This window comes from Leptonotus elevatus, chromosome 21 (assembly GCF_054856555.1).
Source record: "Leptonotus elevatus isolate MCC_2025b chromosome 21, RoL_Lele_1.0, whole genome shotgun sequence".
NCBI classification, from domain to species: Eukaryota; Metazoa; Chordata; class Actinopteri; order Syngnathiformes; family Syngnathidae; genus Leptonotus; species Leptonotus elevatus.
Genome location: NC_141259.1, coordinates 14006992 through 14032065, shown reverse-complemented (window position 1 = coordinate 14032065; position 25074 = coordinate 14006992). Strand labels below are relative to the sequence as shown.

General features: G+C 44.4%; 1 protein-coding gene across 3 annotated transcripts; it reads right to left on the bottom strand.

Moving 5' to 3' along the window:
* Window positions 1-5229: 5229 nt before the first annotated feature.
* cyribb (CYFIP related Rac1 interactor Bb) lies at window positions 5230-24456 on the bottom strand. 3 transcript variants are annotated; one of them, XM_086065594.1, is made up of 12 exons: window positions 24237-24456; window positions 20557-20636; window positions 13487-13570; window positions 12819-12940; window positions 12009-12114; window positions 10405-10544; window positions 8764-8841; window positions 7888-8004; window positions 7739-7818; window positions 7520-7646; window positions 7384-7454; window positions 5230-6093 (listed from the first exon to the last, which is right to left on the bottom strand). In XM_086065594.1, exons 1-12 carry the CDS (start codon window positions 24428-24430, stop codon window positions 6030-6032), a joined length of 1263 nt encoding a protein of 420 aa, XP_085921720.1. In that variant the 5' UTR covers window positions 24431-24456; the 3' UTR covers window positions 5230-6029. The 3 variants fall into 3 exon arrangements, with proteins under 3 accessions (XP_085921720.1, XP_085921721.1, XP_085921722.1); XM_086065595.1 differs by having other exon boundaries at window positions 13487-13567; XM_086065596.1 differs by lacking the exon at window positions 20557-20636 and having other exon boundaries at window positions 24237-24373.
* Between the last annotated feature and the right edge of the window lie 618 nt (window positions 24457-25074).

Here is a 25074-nt window from a genome sequence, read left to right as displayed (position 1 = left end):
CAATATAATGAGTTTTAATTACAATTCTTAATTTAAAAAAAATGTGTGTGTTTTAAAAAAAAAAAAATTCAATCAGAAGCTAGAATGACCTTGAGATTGTTTGTGCAGAAGGAACTTTTTTCTTTAGGATTCCAACTGAGCTCGTGTTTAGCGGCAGGAGCGCCACCTGTTGGTTTGTGGCAAGATAGAAATGAGTTGACAACTGCTTATTTGACCTTGACCTACTCTTCTTTGTCGTTATCGGGAGCATCTTGGCGTGTCGCGAGGTGTCTGTTGCAAAACAAAACGCAATGTCGGCGGGCGGGACCTTAAAAAAAAACTTTCCGTCATGACGACGTCGCAGGATGAACGCCAGATGAAATGAGGTTCAATAGATGATATCAAATCCAGACATTTACATGTAGGTTTTGCTACGTTAGATAAAATCAGTTACAGTAGTTCAGATTAGACTATAAATATGGTTGATTAGATAGTTTGGATTACATATTGTAGCTTGTATACAGACTGCTTATTCAGATTAGGTTGAACAGATTAGGTCAACTACTGTAGATTGGATTACATTTGATATGGAAATTTGGATTAAATTAGGTTCAGTTGGTAAAATGAAGTACAGTAAATTAGATATAGTCTGGGTTAAATTAGGCATAGTAGATTACATTAGATTGAGTAGTTTAGATTAGATTTGTTACCATTGATTCAATTGGGCAAACCGGTACGGTCATTCAGATTAGATTAGGTATGGCGGTTTAGATTGAATAAAGCAGTTCGGATTAGCTACGCTAGTTTGGACGCGCTACGACGTTTTGCGGAAGGTTCTGGGGTTGAGGCTGAAAAAAGACGCAGCGGGGGACGAGGGTGAAAAGCGATCTGATGTGGCAACAAGGCACGCGTCTGTCGGAGTGGCACAAGCGTGCTGTTGGCAAAACAAGGGCAGCGCGTCATACATGACGTCGCTTCAACCGCAGCTGTATGAACTCCCTAACTGGCAACGAGTCAAAAAAGCACTTGATGTGGATATTTGTGACGTCACCCCGGCACTCCGGCGAGATTCGATGCTCAAGATGTATGAACTCCGCAAGATCCGTATGAACTTCCTTCATTGATAAAAATCACTTTGTGCACTTAAAAAAAAAAAGAAAAAAAGTTGGGGAACACCCACTACTTTAACAGGTACACCTGAACAATCTCATGTATTCCAATACGAGAGCCGTATGAACTCCCTAAACTCTGATTGAACTCCCTACCAATTGCAATTTGAATGAATATTTGAATTTGGCAGTGAGCCAATTTTCCTGCTTAACTCATTCACTGCCATTAACGGCTATAGACGTCAAAAATTCATTTGAACTATTTCTAATTAGTTAAACTTTTTTTCTTCCACTTTTGTTAACAGGAGTATGAAAACCTAGAAAAAAATCATTCTACATTTAGAACAGATTAATTAATTGATTGTGAGCTAACTAGTGAAGTCATGCAATAAATTACGAAAAAATTTAATCGCCTGACGGACATAATTTTTAATAATCTTTTCTTCTTTTAAAAAAAAAGAAGTCATTTTATTTTTATTTTTTGTTTTTACTAACCTTTTTTTTTTAAGAAAAAAGAAAAGATTATTAAAAATTAGGGGCGTCAGGCGATTAAATTTTATAATCATAATTAAATCGCGTGACTTCACTAGTTAACTCACGATTAATCACACATTTTCTATCTGTTCTAAATGTACAATAAAAAAATGTCGAGATTTTTATACTTATGTTAACAAAAATGGGAAAAAATGTTAAACTAATAGAAATAGTGCAAATGACTTTTTGACGTCTATAGCCGTCAATGGCAGTGAATGAGTTCATTCAATAGAAGCGCATGTATGAACTCCCTATTAACCTATCAAAGGACATGTATGAACTCCCTATCTGTATGAACTCCCTATAAAACACAATAATGATTTGATGATGACCACTTTTCAAATGTATTATTCCAATACAAGTACATGCATGTATGAACTCCCTCGTAAATTTAATGCAAATGACTACTTCATTTTTAGATCAAATACTTCATCATAAATACATTCTTCACTTATTAAGGCCAATATTATTTGGTATATTTGCAATGTAATTGATCCTAGATTTAATACGTACAGCACGTGTGAGCTCCCTGACAGCGTATGAACTCCCAGCAATTTGCATACTTGATTTAATTGTTACATGAAATGCTGAAATCTTTTCTCTTCTTTTTTTATTTATTGATCCGATACGAGATGTGCATGCGTCGAAATGTGGGGAAGCAGCAGCAAAACAGGCCAAAATCCAAATGTTAGGAGATTATTTCTTAAAAGATTTTTTTGTCGGCGTGGTGACACCTTGAAGAGGCGAAGATAAAAGCAGCATCAGCATCCACGTGACGCCGCCTCTGGGATTAAATGCATATATTTACTCATGTGCCGCTTGGGGTTAACCGTTTGGGGGGGTCAAGGGTACGGCGACTTGATGCATGGGAGGGCGGGCGGCCGCCTGGCACATCAGGCCGCGCCACGTCGTCTCCGCCGTGAATAAAACATGCGAGAGGAGGCCCGCTGCATTATTCATGGGGGGCTCGCTGGTGCTGATGATGAGCGAGAGGGGGAGGGGGGGGGGGTGCACACGGAGGTGGGTGGGTGTCGCCGGGCGGGAACCAAAATTGATGACCATCATCAACCACTAGGGTCAAAATTGACTTTTTTTTTTTTTTTACAATTGACGCCTAATAAGTCAAGCGTGTGCGTTTTCACCCCGTCTTGAGTTAATCCACAGATGACGACCTCCCCCAAGGAGCTGAAACTGCACTTTCTTTTTCTTCTTCTTCTCCGCTCGCTGGCTTGTGAAAATGTTCCAGTCAGCATGCGGCAGGCAAAAGTTGATGCTGCTGCTCCACCTGCAGGCCTGTGGCACAGCCGGCCTTGGGGGGGCGGGGGAGGGTCTTGAGAGGCAGTTGTTGGTTAGGCGCTGCCCTGTGTGCCCTGAAGAATGGAGTAGTCAATTGCAGTTGAAATTTGCTGCTGCGTTGTTGTCATGGTTTGATTGTTTATTTTTTACCCTAATTTAATTGTAAGATTTCTGGTCATGTCACCGTGGCAACTCCCGGACACGCGGCTGTGGTGTCCTTGAGCAAGGCACCAATATCCCTGAACTGCTTCCCCGGTGCTAGTAAAAAAAAATTTTTTAAATATGTATCATCTGTGGTTTATTTATATTTTTTTTATTCTTCAATTCTTTCATATTTTTGTATTTTCCAGGTTTTATTCTTTTTTTTTCATAAATATTTTGTATTTAATATTTTGGGTACTTACATTTTTTGTTTTCATCTTTTTAATTTTCATTTGAATTTTGTTATATTTACATTTTTATATTTTAATTGTATAAGTTTGTATTGTATATCTACTTCACATTGTTTGTCTATTTGTTTATTTCATTTATTAAATTAATTTTATTATTTATTTTTCAAGTTTACCTTTTATTTTTTTTGTATTTTTTTAACGATCAATTTATTGAATTAAGCTTTTAATTCCATATTAGAATATTTTGAACTTTATTGTGTTTTTGTGTGCATTTTGCATCATGAATAAAAAGCAAAAATGTTTAACAAAGGCTCCGGAAACAAAAGGAACATTTAGTTGTGTGGATGTTTTCGCGTGTGTGTGCGGGGGGAAAGGGGGGGGGGGGGGGTGTATGAGTTTCGAGGAAGTGTCGGTCAAGTGTGGCAACACTTTCACTGACTCGGACTTCCTGCTCAAAAAAACGGACCGACCCCATTGAACCCCCCCCCCCCCCTCCCCCCTCCCACAACGACAACCGTTACTCTTTTGACATGACTGATTAACTAAGACTCTCCGATTAAAGCAACGTGCAGAAGGAAGTGGGATTCAGATGGGAGGGGGTCGGGGGGTACTCTGCATCTGTGTGTATGTGTGAAGGTGGTTTTGGGGGGGGGGGCGTGTGGGACGACAGTTGCGTTTCCGAGAAAACCAGCTTGTCTGGCCCCCCCAGAGACAGATGAGCCAACGTGTTTGCGGTCAAAATGCGGGCCAGTTTTTTTTTTTTCTTTCAGGTTTTTGCTGGGAAGTGAGTAAGAGGTCTTCGTCCGGACAATAATCCCCAACGTTTCATGCATAATTCTCAGCACAGGAAAGTCCAGGCTGTATTTGAAGGTGGCCGATATTAATTTGCCTTCAAACGCAGCCTTCTTTCAATTCTGCTTCCACATTTATAACCTCGGAAGACAAAAAATATGACGACTCCTTCATATGCCGCCCTCTGAGGATCGTGATTTAAGGTCAAAGTTGAAGGCTTCGGAGGCTGCATTTGAAGGCTAATGTCAAAGGAAAAGGCGGTCTCGTTCCTTCAAATGCAGCCTTCTTGGGAGTAGACAGCACACGCGTGTCCAAATTCATTGGATGAAATGAAGCATTTGCAATCCAAGGTCATAAAGTCACGATGAAGGCACGGGACAGCAAAAAAAATGTTCCCGTGGCGAAACGAGCGGCTCCTTCCCGACCAACGCTTGATGGATTAGCAACTCGCTCTTGGTCTGCTCAACCCTGCTTGCAGGATTGCAAGTGGGGGGGAGGGGAAAGGAGTGGGGGGGGGGGGGGGGGCTGACTTTCAAAAGTCAAGGTCATGGTGGACTGACGGGCCAAATGTTTGCATGCTGGGAATTAAAGGACAACACAAACATGTCCCTGAAGGACCTTTAATTCAACACGGACGACCTATTTTCCTCCTTCCTCTCCTAAGAAAGAGAGCGAGAGAGTGTGTGTGCGTGTGCGTGCGTGCGCAGGGATGCTGCAGTGGGCCACGCCCATCCACATTTCACAGGAAGACAAATGGGAGAAGAGGTGCTTGTGCCGCTTTCACATCAAATCTCTTCGGACAAATTCTCCTGTCAAAAGATCTCGAGAAAGGGCCCAAAAGCCAAAACGGCAGACTTGCCGCCGTCCTTTCGGTCCCGGGTTCTTGAGGCATTTTGGTGGCTCTGCTTGCGATGGAACCAAATTTCATGTTTGCTAAACCGGCTGTTGGGGCGGAATTGTCAATGAAGGGCCTGCAACGGTGAAAAATTAGCCTAAAATGGAAACTTTAAAACCTGTGGTTCATAATTAACCCGGGGGTTGAGAGGTCAAGACACAAAATGGAGTCAAATGATTCTCGATGACACGCCCCGTGAAAAAAAAGTGAAAAAAAGAATCATTTTATTTTCCAATAAGGAATAAATATTCGTCGAATTTCCCTTTCGGAGACACAAAAGCACACAAAAGCCTCCTGATGATTCTTGTTAAAAACAAAAAAACGGTCAACTTTTAATTCAGCCATTGACTTTCTTTGTTTTTTTGCACAAATCACAGTTGTAAAAGTTGCAAAAAAAAACAACACATAAAAATACAACCACCATGAAAAGAAAGGACACAACACGCAAAATTGGTACTTTATAAAAAAATATTTCAAAGAAAGCGAACTCTTCGATCAGATTGCCACACGTACCGTTTGGACAACAAACAGCGCAACGTTTCACACAAAACGCAACACAGCAGACAAGCTCGACCCGAACGGATCTTCTCATTAAATAGACACAAAAAAAAAATCAATCATTGTCATCATGCAGCATTTAAATAACAAATCAAACAAAAATAAGATATACTTCTATATATATTTCTCTCTCTCTTTTAAATCAAGTTCAAGTCAAAGCTCTCCCCCGGCACTTGACAAGCGGGAAAAAGACACTTTGTGTTTTTGAAAAAAAAGAAAAAAAAAAAAAAAAAAGAACCTACAATGCTTGTGTTAGCTGCCACTTTTTTTCATGGCTCACAATGTAGTTGGGCGACATCTTTGTTGGCACGGGAAAAAGACGTCCGCGACGGCAGTAGCATTTTGCATTACAAAAAAGAGGGCGGAGCTGCAGCTCTTCTTACAAAAAGAAGAAAGGGGGGGGGGGGGGCGTTGGGAGATGGGGGTGACATTCCGTGGACCGGCTTCCGTCCGGCCGGCGCGCGACGTTCGCCGCTACTGCAGCATCAGCTTGATGCTCTTGTTGGTGGACTCGTCGTTGAGATGCTTGGTGGTATACCTGAGAGGGTTCAAAAAGGGACAAGCGGTGACCAAGCGAGTCTCGCATCGCAGGGCAGCCGAAAACCCGCCCCGGGACCAAAACGAGCCCAAAAATCTTGTCGGGCCGCGGCGTCCTCAGACCATCTTCTCGGGGCGTATCACGACACGCGAGCGGATTCCATGTTGCTCAGTGAAAGCGACTTTTGACGTTTTACGGCGAGTCATCAAATTTGGCTCCTCCCACACACAGTAAAGAAAATGCAAATTATTTACGATTTTGTGTCATTTATTTGTTAAGTTAGAATATGTGATTACAATGTTGTCATAATTGGACAAAATCTGTAAAAGAGGCGTTTGCTTTTGAAGAGTCCCTGGAAATGGCCAAAATGGCCGCCACAAACAAAAATGGCAAACTTTTGGTATCTTTCCAGGCAGAACATTTTGTTCATCCCGTTATGATAGACACGCCTACTCGGGCTGCTCGATTATGAAGAAAATCACAATTATTTTTGGTAATAATTCATTAATTTATTTTTTTCGTACCAAACTAAAAAAATTTGAAACTTAAAAAAATATTAAAACAAAATTATTTGAAACACTATAATTATCAAGTTACTGTTGGACCACGCAAAATGTATTAATTTACTATTTTAAAATGAAAAAAGGTGAAAATGTATACATTTAAACAATTTAAAATTTGTATTAATATATATATTTTTTTTACGATGATGCAGATTTTGTAATTGTGGAGTGTAATAATTGTAATTGAATTTTGATGAAAAAGTTCTTGTTGCCAAGTGAACACATTTGCGCTGCTAACGTAAAAATGAAATCAAAATTACAAACTGTCTGTGTATTTTCTTCAGATTTTTTTTGTGACATGCCTAACAAATTGCTAACCAAAACAGCAGCCATGCCGTCTTTTTTTGTTTTGTTTTGCCATCCATACTTTAGCGTTTTCATGACATTGTGAGCTTCATTTCCACAAAACACTTTTGGCTCCATTTTCACCCGGATGACATTATAATAAACGTTTGAGGTCTCGGAAAAAGAGGAAGACAGAAAAGCCGCGCAAAACACGCCAGTCACGCACACACGCGGGGCCATCGCCTGCCAGATGAGACGCGATCATTTTGAACAAGTTGTGGACGCCTCGGGCCGGCTGCGGCGTTGACGTGCAAATGACGCTGTCGGCGCGAGACGCTCCAAATTTTGAAAAAAATTAATAAAATGGGCGGGGGTGTGTCGGAGGTGTCGGATAGAATTTCTTTCCGCTGACCCCGTTCAGTTTGGCGGCGGCGGCGTTTACCTGAGAGCGTTGAGGAGGCCGTCCACGCTGTTGGGCGGCTGATCCTTCAGCACTTTGATGCAGCCCTTCATCTGTCGGGCAGCCAAGATTAGCGTTAGCTTCCAAGCTAGCGGCCGCGGCTCCCCGTCGTACTCACGTCGATCTTTGACGACTTGGCGAAGGCTCCGACGGGGTGGACGTAGTCGTACAGGATGATGACGCCCACCATCACCCGCAGGCAGAAGGACACCGTGTCCTCGCTGGCAAAGCGGCTGCGATATTCCCTGCCGGCAAAATAATAGACAATTTCCTGTTCAATTTCCTGCTTTCCCCCCCCCCCAAAGTTGCCAGTGTGAGTTTTGCGAGTTGGACTTACGGCGTTTCCAGCATGACTTTGCAGACGCTGGCCATGGTGCTCAGGCAGTCGGTGGTGTTCTCGATCGGCAGGTTCTTGTTCTGTACGCGGCGGCACAAAGTGAGCCGGCGAACGTCTGCATTTTTAACCCCGAGAGGGCGTCGTCTCACCTCCGACACGAACCTGGTGGTGCCGTCGCTTAAGGTCTTGAGCATGGGCGTGGCGTCGGCGTAGAAGAGCGAGATCCGATTGGCCAGCTCGTTGGTGACTTCGTTCTCACCTTCAGCCTGAGATTTTAATTCAGGAGGTCAGGCATGCAAAAGGCAAAAGGCAAGAGCAACAAGCTAAAAAAAAAAAAAAAAAAAAATGCCGTGGTAATAGTATGAATTAAAGCTGCAAGCAATGATCAACAAGCTCCGCCCACATTAGCAAAGAAGCTACACAATTTAGCATCTGTCAAGTACAGGCTAACTGCTTCTAAATGGGAAGAACATCTGGCCTGAACCAAAATGGCCGACTTTCTGTTAAATTGACAGCAATTGGCTACTTTTTTTTCCCCAGTGTCCCTTTCATTCTTATTTGAATTTTGAAAAACACAATTTTTGTTGAGTTAGTTCTAATTTTGGGGTCCGGAAATCCAAAACGGAGCTTTTCTTACTACAGTCTTACTACAGCTAATAAGTGGAATTTTGCTTATCTGGAGGGTAAACTGTGGAGAAAAAAAAACCTGGCGAGTAAGAAAGAAAAAAAACAACCGACTGCCATTTTAGAATCAGTAGTATTACTTTAAATCAGCATAAAAATGCCCAAAAAAATCTTTCAAATTGTTTCCGTGTTATTTAACTTTCACGTCACTCGCCTCCAACATAAGCTGTGCGCAAAAAAATAAGAATACTTTTATTTATTTATTTCTCTCAAGCTTTCTAGAATTTCTTTGCGGCTGCATTTGGGAAAATTGTTCAAAATTTTCAGGGACGGCAATTAATCGCAAAATGATAATAATTAAAGCTGCTTGACTGCTAAGTGCATGATGAAGTGGTGCTTACAGGTTGGTTGTTGATGCGCATGCGACTCAACGTTCTCCTGTAGTAGCTGAAGTCGTTCTGAATGGCAGGAGTCGTCATCTGCAATCATCACAAATCATCATTTGGAGGAATTCACGCACCAGCATAAAAAGCAGGAAATGACCACGCCTTGGATTTTTTTTATTTGATTTTTTTTTTTTTTTAGAAAAGCTCCGACGCTGGTTTGCTTTTATTTCCACATCTTCCTGTCAAGGGGAATTTGGTTGCTTCTCAACATGACAGTCAGACAAAGCAGCGGCTGGTCGCTAATGAGGAAGCCATTAGACGCTCGTTATGCAGCAATTCGGCCCACAAAGGGGACGGGCGGGCGCGCTCGCTGCTTTTTTTGCACTTTACACAAGCAGAAAACTCAGCGACAACACTTTTCATAAAATGATGCCCAATTTGCATTTTAATTAGGCACATTAAAGTCCTTTTAGATGATATTATCAGCAAGCAGTTCGGTTGCCAGCCAAAAAAAACCGGATCACTTGTTTGGTACCGTTTTCCATCCCTACAACGTTCACATAAGTGGATAATTCTTTAGATGACCAAATCAGACCCGAGTCCGTCCGCCCGCCGCCCGCCCACGTCCGTCCCCTCAAATCCAGCAACCAGCGAGGGCTAATCTGCAGCTAATTATGCTAACACCAAGCAGCCCGGTCCCATGCTAATCCCACTTCAGTGGAGCGCCGGACCGAGAGAGACGGGCAGACGCTCAAAGTGGGTCAGAAGGCCGGCGACGGGTGGACCGAGCGCGCCACTTAGCACCCCCCCCCTGCCTTCCCGGGGCCGCTAATTGGGATGTCACAAGAGGGTCGCCCCCCGAGGGTGCCGGCGAAGGAGGTCGACCGCTTCAAAAGGCTGTCGAAACGCATCTCGCGACATTCGATTTGCGGCGTACACGTGCTACGTTTATAAAATATACACAAATAAACACACGCGACGCAGACATCAGATGAAAAAACATCAATTGGGCTCATTAGCCGACGTTCACCGTAGCACGAAGCAGGGTTGAAAATTCAATGCTAATCGCCTCTTTTAAAATAACAAACAGCAATACATCCATCAGGGGACATCAGCGTGTTGGGGTGGGAAGGGGGGGGGGGGGGGTTATATTCGTGGTTCTTAACCCGGGTTCGAATATGTGCAATATGTGTTCAACATGTATAATGGAACGTATGGTGTTCCACAGGGTTACATTTTAGGGCATCTGCTGTTTTCATGTTTTGAAAGAAGAAAGGAAGGAAGGACGGACAGAAGGAAGGACAGAAGGAAGGAAGAGAGGAAGGACGGAAGGACAGAAGGACGGAAGAAAACAAGGAAGGAAAGAAAAAAGGAAGGAAAGAAAAAAGGAAGGACAGAAGGAAGAAAGGAAGGAAAGACAGAAGGACAGAAAGATGGAAGGAAGGAAAGAAGAAAGGATGGACAGATGGAAGAAAGGAAGGACAGAAAAATGGAAAGAAGGACAGAAAGACGGAAGGAAGGAAAGGACAGAAGGACAGAAAAACGGAAAGGACAAAAAGAAGGAAAGAAGGAAGGAAGAAAGGACGGAAGGACGCAAGGAAGAAAGGACAGAAAAACGGAAAGAAGGAAGGAAGGAAGCAAAAGGCAAATTGTTACTTTGAGCTCGTCAAAGCGCAGCGTGAAGTGCAGGATCTCGGCAAACTGCTTGGCGAGCGCCTGCTCTCGCTCCAGATGCTGCGTGGGGTCGTCGTACGTCTCGTTGGTCAGCGCGGCCAGCAGGCTGTGCAGCGCCGCCTCTGCGCGGACAAAAACAAAACATGGCGGACGTGGCGTGCACAGACCTGGCAAAGGTCAAACAGTGGCAGACTTCCTGAAATCATTTTGGCCATGTGACTTTTTTTGTGGATCTCATAACAAACATGTCAAATGTCATCTTTTTTTGCTTCAAGGGCGGAATTTTCACGGCTGCAAAACGCAAGAAACAAACAAAGCAAGCGAAGCGCCCGGCCCGAGACGAAGCGTTAATAGAGCAGCGGTGATGCCCAAAGTGCCCGAGGCTCGCTGCCAGTAAGGGGGGGAGGGAGGGGGGGCAACGCGGGGGCGAGGGAGGATTCCCCCCCGCTCAGATGCAGATGAGACATGCGACTAATTATCTCACCGACACAAAGCCAAGCGAGGAAGAAAACATTGGAGCGGGATTACGCTCATTGTTCGGACAGGAAGCGAACACGCGGCCCGCGACTCTCGGAATAGAACCGGCAGCCCAAAAAACTCGATGGGATTACAAAACAAACATTCCGCAAATACCTCTCGAGCCTGGAAGGCCTTTTTTTATTTATAGACTCAGACGCTACTTGAAATTCAGTCTGCCCAGATAATGACATAACCCAACAACCAGCGCCGTCCTGTACAATTGTCGGCCGTCGACGGAAACGAGGTCGTCTGCGCCGCATCGGGAAAACCACAAGACACTTGGATTGCAGCTTTTACAAAAGATTGATTTAGGTGCAATTTTTTTTAAATTTGCAATACATTTTCATTGCGCTGCCGTTTAAGCACTTTTTTGTAACAATAATTTTTATTTTATTTATTTTTTAGAATAAAACCTCTGCCTCATTTTTGATGATGGCATCAGTTGACATTTTTTGAGGTGTAAAGCCATAGCGCCAAAAATGGCAGACAGGAAGTGACATGACATGACATGACATGACTTTAGTTCAAAATGCAATTTAGCAAGAACGAGGACGCACGCAGCTGAAATTCAAGCGGGGAAACGGCGCCCGGATCCAGAAGACGAGCAGGAAAGCAGAAGCGAAACGCACAAGCCGGCGGAACCCGAGCAGGAGCCAAGTCAAGTATTTGATATGCAAAGTCCATGACATAAGCTCCTCCATGATATCATCTAGGCCGCGCCGTGAGCCTATTAGCGCTGCTGCTGCGCCAGCCTGAAGTAATGACTCCCCCCCCCCCCACCCGCCCCCCCTCCCTAAACCCCCCCCACCCCGCAGGGGTGCTTCCCAGGTCACGACGCGCCCCGAAGCCTAAAGTCAAGGCAGCGAAATGGAGCGGCGGCGAGGTGACCTACTTTGTTACATAACAACCACCGCCAGTCTGACCCCCCCCCCCCACTCAATCATAACATCTCCCCCGACCCCCTTTTGAATCCATGCAAATAGAAAAACTGCATCACGTGTGTTTACAATGCTTGGTCGGGATGATGTCATTGCCAGTGATGTCATTTGTGGCCGATGACACGTTACCTAATCTCTGGGAGAACTCGTAGAACTTTTTGAGCCTCCCCACCAGGGGGACCACCGCCGCCCACGCCTGCTCCTGGAGCGCCTCGTCGTTGGGGTTCTGGATGGCCTGGAGAAAATACAAATTTAAAAAAAAAAAAGGGGGGGGGGTTATTCTGCGAGGTGACGACCATGTTGGAACGTTGTGTGTAAAAAAAATGTGTGGCTCATATTGTTGTGTTTAATAGTTTTAGCATTATTCTGTAATATTATGGTAATTTGTTATTTATTTATTTTTCTATACATTTGATACTTTTCCCTGTAATATTTGTTTTCCTAATATTTGTAAATTGTTCATGTACATCAATTTAGGACGGTGTTTTAATCATGCAACAATATTTTGTCATGATATTTGTGTGGTTTTTATCTAATAATTTTGTAGCCAATATTTTTCTATTTTCAATGTATTATTTTGTGTTATTTTTCCTCATAATTGGTTCGGATAATAGATGGATGTTTATGTATTTTTTTATGCAATATTTTAGTTTTTACCAACAATAATTTTTGTTTTGTTGCATATATATTTCTTAATTTTTCCATCTAAACATTTGTCAAAAACTCCCAATGTTTGTATATATTTTTTTTAAATCTAATGTTTGACTTTTTGTAATATTTCTTTTATTTTTGTTTGTGTACTGTTTGTGTACTGTTTTTTTTTGGGGGGGGGGTCCAAATGCGTCAATTTCATATCTAATTTTTGTGCATTTTCCATCTAATATTTTGTCTTTTTTTTTTTTTGGTGGTGCAAAGAGGAGGCAAGGTGTATTTGCGCACCTCTCTGATCTCGCACCCGGCGCCTTTGTAGGCCTGCAGCTCGTCCAGGATGGCCTTGGCGTCCTTCAGCACCACGTCCACCTGCTGCCACACGTCGCGTTCGCCCTCCGTGGGCTGCGCGTCTGCAAGAAAAAGCGCGTCGGCTGCTCAACATCACGTCCAGGAAGACAACGTAAAAAAAAACTTGTAGGATGAGAAACCAATATTTGATTTATTCATTTATCATTGTATTGATGTGTCTGTTGTGTACAGCGGGTGTACCTAATATTTTGGCTGACCTAGAAAATACAGCGGAAAAATATTGTGGGGCTTTTTGTAGGAACTCAAATGATAGCGAGCGGTCGTGTCGGAAGGCAGGACCGAATTTGTGGGCTTGCCAAGTGTGAAAATTCCACAGCGGCGGGATCAAGCCATGTTGGGGGAGGGGGGTTGGGGGGCCCCCGAGGCTACCAACGCTGCAGTTGAACCCGGCCGTTGTTATCTATTTGAGGACGGCGATTGATATTCCGTTACGCACAATCCGCATGAAACTGGCAGGTGGAGAGAAAGCGCCTCCGGATAGACAGAAAACGCGGCGGAAGAGACGAGTCGGCCCACTTGATAACTCCGCGCTCGCGTATTCGGGCGATCGATATCGAGGCGGGGGGCGCGGCCTCGCCGACACTCACTTTCGAAATCCAGGAAGAAATTGGGCTCCTGTTCCAGGTCTGTGCAGGTCAACACCTTCAGCAGGTTCCCCATGCTGGCACCTGCTGCGGGAAAAGAAGAAGATGGATCAATAAGTGACTCCAGAGTGGCAGAGTGGCGAGGCGGGGCACCAAAACGACGCCCACACCAGCGCGCTTGGGGACCCCTGATGCTTCACTGAACCCCCCCCCTAAAAAAATATACACTTCCTGCACATGCTCTCCTGCCTACCAGATGTCAAGCCAAAAAAAGTCCAAAAATAAACGGAGTCGAAGTCGTTTTACGCTTTGCTCAATTTCTACCCAGCAACCGGGAACACATTCAATCAAACTAGGTGGCCATTTTCTAAATTTAACGCGTGTGTATGTTTTGACAAACGTCAACTCGGTGGTCACCTAAAGCATGGGTGGCCCACTGGGTTCTTACTTTTCATCAGGAGTCCTGTCATTCGCAATGTACCAAAATAAAGAGTTGGTTTTAGACAATTTTGTTCTAACATTTATATATATATATATATATATATATATATATATATATATATATATATATATATATATATATATATATATATATATATATATATATATATATATATATATATAATAAATGTAATAATAATGCATATGTTTATGGAAACTGGTGTCAAGTTGTATTTTACAATTTAAAAAATGTGCACAAGTTGATTAGAAATATGAAAAGAAAAATGTCACCAATGTCTTACAAATGCAATTATGCCATCTAGTGGCAGAGAAAGGACCTCAACACAAATCAATATCACACTTTTTTTTTTTTTGCAGTACAGCATCCATCCATCCATCCATTTTCTGTACCGCTTGTCCTCACAAGGGTCGCGGGGTTGCTGGAGCCTATCCCAGCTGGCTTCGGGCAGTAGGCGGCAGTACAGCATATCTTTTTAATTTTAACTAAATTTTATGAATTGTGAAATTACTGTATCAATGACTAAAATATGCATTGTACATTTGAAACAGATATAAAATTTTTGAAGTCATGCAATTAATTACAATTAAAATATTTAATTGCCTGACACCCCTAATATATGTATATTCCCTTCAATCAATTAATTTGGACATTAATTTCCCCCACCTACTCTCTTTCCGTTTTTGACTTTTCATTTTTGCATTTATTCCTACGAGTAAAAAAAAAAAAAAAAAAAAAACCTAACCCAAACTGACTTGAACATGCTGCCTAAGTGCAGTCAAGTGACATTTAAGTGCAGGATGCTGCTGATGGACGCAGACCGAGCGACTTGGCTCTGTAGCGTCGCACAAAAACAAACGCGCGCACGCACGCACGCACGCACGCACGCACGCACGCACGCACCTCAACTGCGTGCGGTGCAACGAGAAGTGACAGGCGTGTGAGACTCCTAGAAAGCAGATGCTCTCACACGCAAATGACGACAGTTTGTGGAAAGGAGCCGCGGTCGACTCCATCTCCATCATCATCATCATCATCATCAGCGACACATTTTACACCTCAGCGGACATTTCGGGATCAGAGAGATGAGTGGCAGGTGAAAAAGTGGCGACACAGGTGAAGCTGAAAGACGACAAAGTGCAAACTCGGCAGCGTTAAAAATGCATGAGATGCAGATAAGCGCGTGTCAAAATGGAGGGTCGTGTCCTTGTTTTTAAAGGTCATAATAATGCATCCATTTTCTGCAGTCGTCCCTTCACCATATTGTGGTTCACATTTTGTGGGTTCGGTGCATCACAGATTCTTTTTTTTTTTGGTTGTGTGAAAAAGTGTGCCAGTCCAGAGTGTCCCCCGTCTATCACCCCAAAGTGAGCAGGACGAGCGGCACACAAAATAAATTGGGTCGTTGCAATTGAGCCTTTCAAACTCTGCCTGGCAACAAGTGACCCCTTTACATTCCAGCAAATCAAATAGTCTGGTGCCCTCCTTACAATTTCACATGTGAGCAATGCTCTTCTTCTTTTCTCCCCACCCCCCTCCACCCACTCCCCACTCCCCACTCCTTCCGAGACCACCTGCAAAGCCCCACCTGCCCCGCGCAGCCTCGTCTTGTGAGCCGGGCACTAATGCGACCTGAATGCCCGCCCGCGCCAACGCTGGCTGTCGCCAAACGCTCGCTGGCACCTGACGCAGCCTTGCGAGGCCCGTCTGTGACCTCGCCCGCGACGGCCCCTGCCAATCACCGCCAAGGGGAATATGGCGGGGGGGGGGGGGGGGGGTCTTCTACGGTCCTCTAGCGCCACCTATTGTGGGCCCGCTGCCACTCCCCAGAAAGGAGGTCATATCACGGGCAAGGGATTTGCGTGGCCCACTTTTCAAGTCAAGTAACAGTCAAGTCACGAATCTGGTTTCATTTGTGCATTTTTGACCTCTTTGACTTCAAATTTCCATTTGAGAGTCTCATGAGGATGACGATGATGTCACGAGATCACGAAGCAGGCTCTAAGAGGAAAACGGAGGCGCTCAACGGCACCCGAGTTGTCGTCGTAGTAACGTGTATAACCTGGGCACCGCCGTGTTGTTGTTTTGAACCCCCACGGACCAATCGCGTGCTCGCTGAGGGAGGAGGCAAGAGGAGGAGGGCGGGGGGGCCTGACTGCTTTCAAGGCCGGGGGGGGCAGAATGTGACAAGCGGGAGCCCGCGCAGCTCTCCCATTGGCTGAGGCCGATCGAGCCGACAGCTCGCTGTATCCATGGAGCCGCGCTAAAATTTGGGTGCCATTGAAAACATTGCGGCGGCCAATGAGAGGGCGGCGGCGGCGTACAGTAGTAGTAGGAAGGACTTGGAAAGCGTCATCAATATGTAAACACATGAGGTCATGCGCCAAAAAAGCCAGGATTAGTCAGAGCGGGGCAATATTTCGCTCGCATTTCATTGGGATTTTTATTTTTTTTATTTTTTAAGAGAAGCTGAGCAAAGTGTTTGCCAACCGAGGTATGTGAGCACATTGCAGGGATTATGTGGAAACATTTAATCATTTCCCAGATCAAAAACAACCGCACGTCAACTATAGTGTCTCAAGTAAGGAAGTAAGTAAGGAAAAGGGAAATAAAAATAGCTTTTGGTGGCGCCTTGACATACAAGCTCACGTTGTTCCTTGACCACACTCAAAACACTTGTATCTCAAATCCTCTCCCAGAATGCAAATAAGACAAAACGGATCAGGACGGAACAAATAACAAATAGGACAGGACGCGTAGCCAACAGGACGGGAAGGGACAGGGAATGAGAGGATGGGACCGGACAGGACATGCACAGGACGGCGAGCTAGCAAACAGAGGAAGGGTCAGGACAGGACAGAATGAGAGGAGAAACAAATAGGACAGGATAGGACAGGGAAGAAAAGGAGAAGAAGGGACTGGATGGGACCGAGATAGGACAGGACTGCACAGGACAGGGTGTGCCAAGTAGCAGATACAATAAAAAGGGCAGGGCAAGACAAGACAGGACAAATGGCAACGAGAACAGGGTAGGACAGGATAGGACCAAGTGGGACACGGCAGTAAACAGAAAAAGAAGGGGTGGGACGCTGTTAATAGAAAATGACAGGATGGGTAGTATGAGACAGGGCAGGACAAAAATAATTGGAAAATTGGACGGTATGGGTCAGAACAAAGCAAGACAGAACAGGATGGAAGCAGCTAGCCTGGTAGTGTCTATGCAGCAAGATGATATTTTGGTGGACTGACAAGAAAGTAGCTGTGGCCACGCCCATTGCAGCATCCTGACCTCAGCGTGGCATCGCCTTGCACTCTGCGTGGTTGCCGTAAACGCGGCCGGAGGCTGGGCGGCGCTGAAACGGAGCACTGCGACAAAGCGCAAGCAGAGCAGGCGCGGATGGCGGGAGGGGAGGGGGGGGAAGTGGTTGGGTGGGGTGGGGCGGGGCTGAGTGCTGACATTCCACTACTCGGCTGCAGCGTGATGATCCACGTGCCGCCGCTAGAAAAACAACGGGCTAACCCGCCGCCGCCGCCGCCGCCGCCGCAACAGCGCCCCGAGCTTCACGTGGCCGCCGGCGTGGACCGGCAGGATGGGAAGCAATGCACGCATCTTACTACTACTATTATTATTATTATTTTCAATTTGGCGTCAGACTGCGGCACGGGCAGCTTTCAACTTGACCCAGATTCTCCGGGTGACACGCCACATCGCATTAGCCCGCTCAGCCGGAGCCCCGACCTCGCTGACAGCGGCCCGAGCACACACACACACACACACACACACACACACACACACACACACACACACACACACACACACACACACACACACACACACACACACACAGACAAAATGGGGGAGCAGACCGTCCCACCCCCCACCTCCTGTCAATCCCACTCAGCTGACTAAAATGGCTTTTGGGAGTGGGGGGTGTTTTGAACCCGATCACCTCGTGGCCACGCCTGCGCAAACGCTGCCAAAACAAAAGACGAATCACCAAAGACAAAATCAGCAGCTGTGCTCGCCATGGCAACCGCACGCTTAACTCCCCCCCCCCCACCCTTTTTTTTATTTTTGGGGGTAGGCACCTGCCAAAAGTTGGAAACCATGGCAACAGGGGCACGCAGCTAGAAAAAAAAAAGGCGAAAGGCAGCTCTGTCTCGACTCCACTTGACAAGCGAGCTGATAAAAAAAGCGTTTTGTTAGTAAGACGACAAACGCATGGCGACCACTCGCCTCCTTTTCTTGCCCTTGACGGTCCTCCAACTCCTCCTTCAGGATGTTGGGGAATCATTAAAGAGGGCATATTGACTCACTGTCTGGCTGCGATCATCTGAGCAAGCAGCGTCTCCCTCGGGGATGCTCACACACGCACGCACGCACACGCACACGCGCCATCCGTCACTACGTTACTCATCTCCTCACGCACGCGCTTACACGGAGCTCATTTGCATATATGAATACAGTACAACAAAAACTTGGTTGAAATCGGGTTATTTTCCCCTCCAACCGAATTTTGGGTGGGGCACAGCAGAGGGTTTGTGATACGAAGCAGCAGGAAATGGTTGAGGGTACAGCGCCATCTGCAGGATGAAAGCGGCGGTGAAGGCGAGCCACTCTCAAGTCGGAACAAATCGTCGATATTGCCCTCATGTATGGGATCGATGCAAAAATCAATATGCCAGTCCTTAAATGTCAATATGGCCTCTGATGAATGCCAACGAGTGCTGTTCATGCATTTTGTGAAAGTACAGCGATATACTGACTTGACAAAAAAAAAAAAATTCAACACAAACAAGTAGGAAAGAAATTGCACTAAAAATTATTTTCCCGGATGGAATTTGATTGTACTAAATTACTATTTCAATAACAAACAAAGAAACCTTTCCTTAGCGGGATTTTTTTTGCAAATTTATGAAAGCCAAAATAAGGGAATTTTGGGGGATATGAAACATCCTCTACTTTGCTTCATAATCATCGTATGCAATAAAAATAGTTAATTTCACGTACTGCATAAATAAAAAATAAGCATGCTTGTTTTATGAAAAATTTGTGAATTACCCTCATTAAAGCGTCATCTATTACAGGTAATGCACTAAATAAGTAAATATGCAAAAATATGCTTGCTCTTAGAGCTACCAATGGGATATTTATTGTCATTTTAATGATACAAAGGTCAAAATTCTGTAACCGGAAGTTTAATGTGTAAAAATGTTGAATATCAAGCGAGTCCATGATTGCCATCTGTCTTATTTCGCCACCACTGTACTGTACTGTACTCCTGCTTTCTGTGTTGACATGCAGCAACCCAAATCTGGCACGAGCGCGCCATCTAGTGGTCACTTTCTGCCTCCCTGTGAAGGAATTCATCAATAATTCAAAAGTAGTGCCGATTCCGCCGTCACGTGCGCCTGACAACAACAAATGAGCGGCTGCACATTCACGTGCGTAGGAAAATTCATAATTGATGAGCAGAAGCTTTTATCTGACATAACGAGCGCCGTACTCAGACATGTCCTCGGATTACTTATTAGGCGGCGGCGGCGGCAGCGGCGCTTTTCTATTCTGCTGAGTCAGGAGCCAAACGGCGTGCCACACCTCTTTTGGAAGCAACTGATTTGTTTATCATCTGGACAAAATAATAGATAGAAATCCAAATGTCACAACAATAAATATCACGATAACCTCAAAAAAATTATCATGAGATTGCAAGGACGTAGGAGATTTATTTTTTATTTTTTTTTTTTTAAAGCTCATACTGTATAAAAAGAAGCTCATATGGGGGTAAAAAGCACAATATTGTAAAATGTGCTCCTATTGGCTCAGTAGCGCAAAGCATCATGGTCTATGTAGTTCAAAATGCTGAAGCGGGTGAAAGGTCACGTTTTTGATGGAGATTTTGCAAAATATCTACTGGTGGCGACAACCACCGCGGTGACCAAAACATGCCTAATTAAACTTAAACTGCACTAATAAAATAACCACCAGAGGGTGCTAGAACTGCACAAACAGATGGGCTGCTTTCAATAGCATGACATGACGACAACGATATTGTGGCAATTTTAATATTGCCACTTTAGAAAATTGTCAACATCTTCAGAGATAAAATCCTACTTATAAAATGCCAGATTTTTGCCCATTTAAAGTTGGGAAAGAAACTCGTGGTTCTCTGACGCTTGACGTCAACCTCCAGGTGAGGGCAGCATTGCCCTAAATATGCATCCTTCCCTCTATAGCGCGGCCAAGAGTTTAGCTAGGCTAACCCGCTAGCAGCCGCCACGGCCGCGGGTTTCGCAGGCGGCTGTAGCACGGCAACAAGCCGAGCGGATGAGTCTTGACGCACACGCGATGACTTTGCGCGCGTCCAGACGAAGCGCCTGAAGCTTAGCTGTCAGAACGGCGCAGCATCCCAGCCCAGCCAATGGGGGAACGGGGGGGGGGGGGGGGGTGCTGATGCGTCATGGTAACCGTCACCAAGGAGACGGAGGGAGATTAAAAGTGGTTGGGAGGAGGAATTGGGAATTTCTACTTGCTAGTTCCAGCTTGCAAATTAGGACAATTGAAGCTTCCGTTGGACGAGCGTAAGAGAAAAACCAATGAGCGCACGATCACCTGCTAGCGATGTCGCAGGAGCGGGGAGGACCGGCCCGGCGGGGTGGCCGCTGGTCTCGGTGGTCCGGCAAGATGTCCTCCTGGCGACGACATGACAAGAGGAGGAAGATCAACCAAGCGTTTGCCGCATGCACAGGAACAAACGCACACGCCCACGCACGCACGCACGCACGCACGCACAACACTTCCTATTACGCAACACTTCCTATGATTCACTTCCGATTTCGACAAGGCTCCCATGGCGACCGTTTGGCCTCGTTTTTGCTTGAAGATTGACACAAAACAACCAAGATGCAGGATTTCATTGGAGGTTTTGGCGCCACTTGTGGTACTTAAATCAATTCAGGTTCCACTACGAGTCAGAGAAAGTTTAGTGGTTTTCAAACTTTTTTATTCAAGTAGATAAGACGGTAAATCAAAGTTTTAGAGACACCTGACCAGTCAATGTGTTTCAAAACATTTGACTGCCACGCTAACATTATGCACTCACACTGCAAATTAATATAGGAACAAAAAAACCCGACTTAAGTAAGGATTTCATTGAAATGTTTTGCACTTGAAATATAAATAAAAACTGAAATGGAACTGAATTCTTTTCTGTATCATTTTGCGCCATTTTCCCCTTAAATTTAACATAAATTAAAAAAAGATAAAGAAAAGACGAAGTCATGACAAGGTGTGCGTCCATTTTATGAGCAATGTTGTACTGGACGTTTTGGGCTACGGTTCAAATTTCATGAATCAACTGACAATGTCATAAACCTGACATGTGAATTAATTAAATAATAAATTATTGTGAATAAATTAAATAATTATGAATACATTAAAAAATAAAGTAAATAATAAATTATCATGAATTTAAATAAATTAAATAGGAGGGGGGGGGGTCAACCAAGTCGGATAAGTCGACTTTAAATTAGGTCAACTGAAAAAATAAAACAAAATTAAAAAAAGTCTACCTCCAAGCTCCGCCGGAACAATGTTTGCGCCGCCGTCCATGTTTCCACACGGACCTTTTTTGCAGACGCATGCATTGGACGGGAAGTTATTGAGCTAATCGTAGCTAACAGGCAGCTCGAGTCGTTTACGCGAGGATTATTGCTGAATATTGTTGACTGCGTGTAGACATAATCATGTACGTGTGTACTCAAAGCTACCTCGTGTTTGTTTACCTTAAATCGCAATCGCACCCTAATGCTAATCGCGATTGCTAACCATTTAGCATAGACTAATATTGTTGGCGTTTAATAATGCTCATGCACAGAAGACTATAAATATTTAGTAGTTATATCAACGCAATTCAACTCACATTCAACCTTTAGTGGATTAACAAAAACACACACACACACACACAAATAATGGGGTGATTATTTGATGGAATAATTGATTTGAAAAAGATTCGATTAGTGCCAGCCCTAAACTAAGTAAACAAATAAATTTAAATTTCTCATTTGCCTTTCTATTGGGGGACGGGGTGGGCTGGGCGGGCATCTTTTTCTTCTCGTCCACGTCATCACCCAAGCGGACAAGAGCAGACACGTCCGTCTTGCTGGAAGCTAAAACGCAGACGCGGGATTGCTGGGGAGGCAACAAATGCACGGAGAACATCGGGCCTCCCCCACGAGGCAGGATCGATAAAAGCGCTCTCCCGCAGCACTTGGATGGCAATGCAAGCAAACTTTAGCGTGCGCGTGAAATACGTCCACTGCTGCACAATAACCGCAATAAACAAAACCGCTCAGCTCAGGTGAAGCCGTTGCAGTCTTTTTCTGCAAGTCATCCGATCGTCAGCGTTGCCCAGTTAAAGTGGCTGCATCTTTTCACGTGGATTCTCGGCAGGATCGCAACAGCTCATAGCGTCAATTATTCATCGTTTTTTTTCCGTGCTCTGGTCTAAAGCACTTTGACTGGCGACCCACGTTTGCAATGTTTTGACAGTTGTCTCCGAACGGAACCAAACACACCCCGAGCCAGCCTGTTCGGATTACACGCAAATATTCCTGCGATGGCGCGCGGTTCACAGCGCTTATCTCACATCAACACTTGGACATTAGAGTCAATTATAGGCAGTGTCGGTAGCACGATACGCTAAAAGTCGCGCTTCGGTACGTAGCTTGCTTTTATTGGAATGCTTCAGTTCAGTAAGGGAACAACTTTTTTTTCTTTTGTATGTACAGGAAAAGATGTAATGACATTTGAAATTGAACAGTTGGCTCGATGTGGGCGAGTCAGAGGCTGAGCTGCACTGTGTTGGTTTGCGGCATAGAGCCAGTCGCACAATCAGGGTTTCTGCATGTATTTTAATGCAACTTAAAACAAATTTAATGGCCATGTCGTACTGCATACACACACGTGGACGCGCGCACACACACGTACAGTCACAGCCGTCATTCGATTACAACTTTTAAGCGCAAAAATCGCACAATTAGTTTTTCATACTTTTGTTAACATAAGTGGACAAACATGGTTACCAAATACAAATGTGGTCGTGTCTTCAGTTCATTGATTCAAAAGAGTGTGAAACATTAAGTCATAGACTTGTGTTGGGGTAATTTTCTGCCACGAGGTGTCATTAGTGTTTCATGTTATATGTGCAGGAACAGTACATTTTTCTTTTCAAATTCATATCATCTGTATTGTATGCATCAATTGTATTTAAATCGGAATGCCTCTGGACATCGTATTTGACGTCATTTAAAGTGCAACTCAACCGCCGAGCAGCCATTTGGTTTCACACCTCGCTAATATTTGAAAATGGCGCTCAAAGGGGCTATTGCCTGGAGGACGGTTGGGCTCGTACGCCACACTGGCAGAGCTACTGCATCAGAGTCAATAAGTGATGTCGCTAGTCTCTGCTCATCCAATGAGAGGAGAAAAAGACAAATTGTGTTATTGCAGTGTTTCACCTGAAGATGGCGCCATACAGGACGTTTTTGCCCCAAATTCAAGCTTTCAACAAACATGCACTAAATGTCAAAATGATGACCAGGACATGTAGACAGCATCAGTACACTTGTTTATACAGTTTATCAGCAAAAAAAAACAAATAAATAAAAAGCACAAAAAACAACAACAACAACAACAACACACAATTCAAATTCGAGTAATCGTGCAGCCACAAATAATCTGCTGTCAATCTGCTGTTACACCTTTTTTGCAAGTTTTGGACTGCATTTTTCCTCACAAACTTTGCTTAGAATGTGGCTGAAGTAAGGTCAAGCAGATCATATCATATGTATTGGTGATATTATCTAATTATTATTGATACGGTCAGATATTGTGGTGCACGCTTGAGTGGAAAAGGAGCAGCCAGAGCTAATCCAAAACCACACGGTTGAGTTTCAAAGTGTAATCTCCAAATGATTAGCAAGGGGGTTCTTTTACAGGGTGGACACAAAACCGGGTCTATGCTGTCACGTGTGTTTCGAGGCAATACAAAAAAAGGGGAAATGAAACCTGAGCATGCGAAGTTGGTAAAAGAGTGACTAAATGGAAAAAAAAAAAAAGCGCTTTGCATGCAAGCCTTCAGGGAGGACGACGTCGCTCGTGATTCATCATTTCACCCGCGGCCATCAAATTGCGCGAGGGCGAATGAATGGCAACTGGTGGGCAGGCGAGGCAGACAAGCGGAATCAAGAAAAACAGCACAAGTGGACATTTTCGAGCTGTTTGTGTCTTACCTCGTCGCCGGCGACGGGCGGCTGGACTGCACGCTTACGACCAGAAGACGAAGACGACGTGCAAAAAAAAAAAAAGTAGAAGAAGCAGGACGAGGAAGAGGAGAAGAAGAAGATCTCGTCCGATCCTCCGCGAGCTCCAAAGCAGAAGAAGAAAAGCAAATCGCCGTTTCCGGGTTAGTGACGTGGGACGTCATCGGAGGAGGGGGTTCGTTTTGGTCATCTTGGCGTGTCGAAGGGGTGGACGTGTGGAGTAATCTATTAGGAATCAGCATAAGACCCGCCCCCCCTTATGTGGCACCATAACCACTCACTGCCCGATACCTCCTCATCACTTCCGTATTTTTGCCTCATGCGAAGCTACTTCATTAATTCTACTCCATGCAGTTGTAATCATCGATCGAAAGCTCTTGTCTGGGCTTTAAACGACAATTAGAAGCTTCATTCTAGGCGCCGAAGTGTCCTTAAGCAAGAGACCAGTCTAGAATGGAGTTAACCATTGAGGGCGCTGTCCTGACCTTGAGATTACCTGCTGGTTTTTGGTGAAATGGGTCAATTTCCCAATGAGCGTTGCGTTTGATTTACAGAAAAACAGTTTAATTAATCCCATTAGACTAATTAGATTGAGTCGTACAGTCCTGCAGAATGTATTGCATTCACTTAGTAGTTTTCTCCTAAAATTGAATTACATCTGAAAATAAAATATATATTAATGACTAGTAATATAAATTATACAATGAAAAAAAACTAATTTTGACTCTCTTCATGCTTAAAAAAAATATATATGCATTACAGGCAGAACATTTATTACAATACTTTGTTCTTTAGTATTTATTTAAAA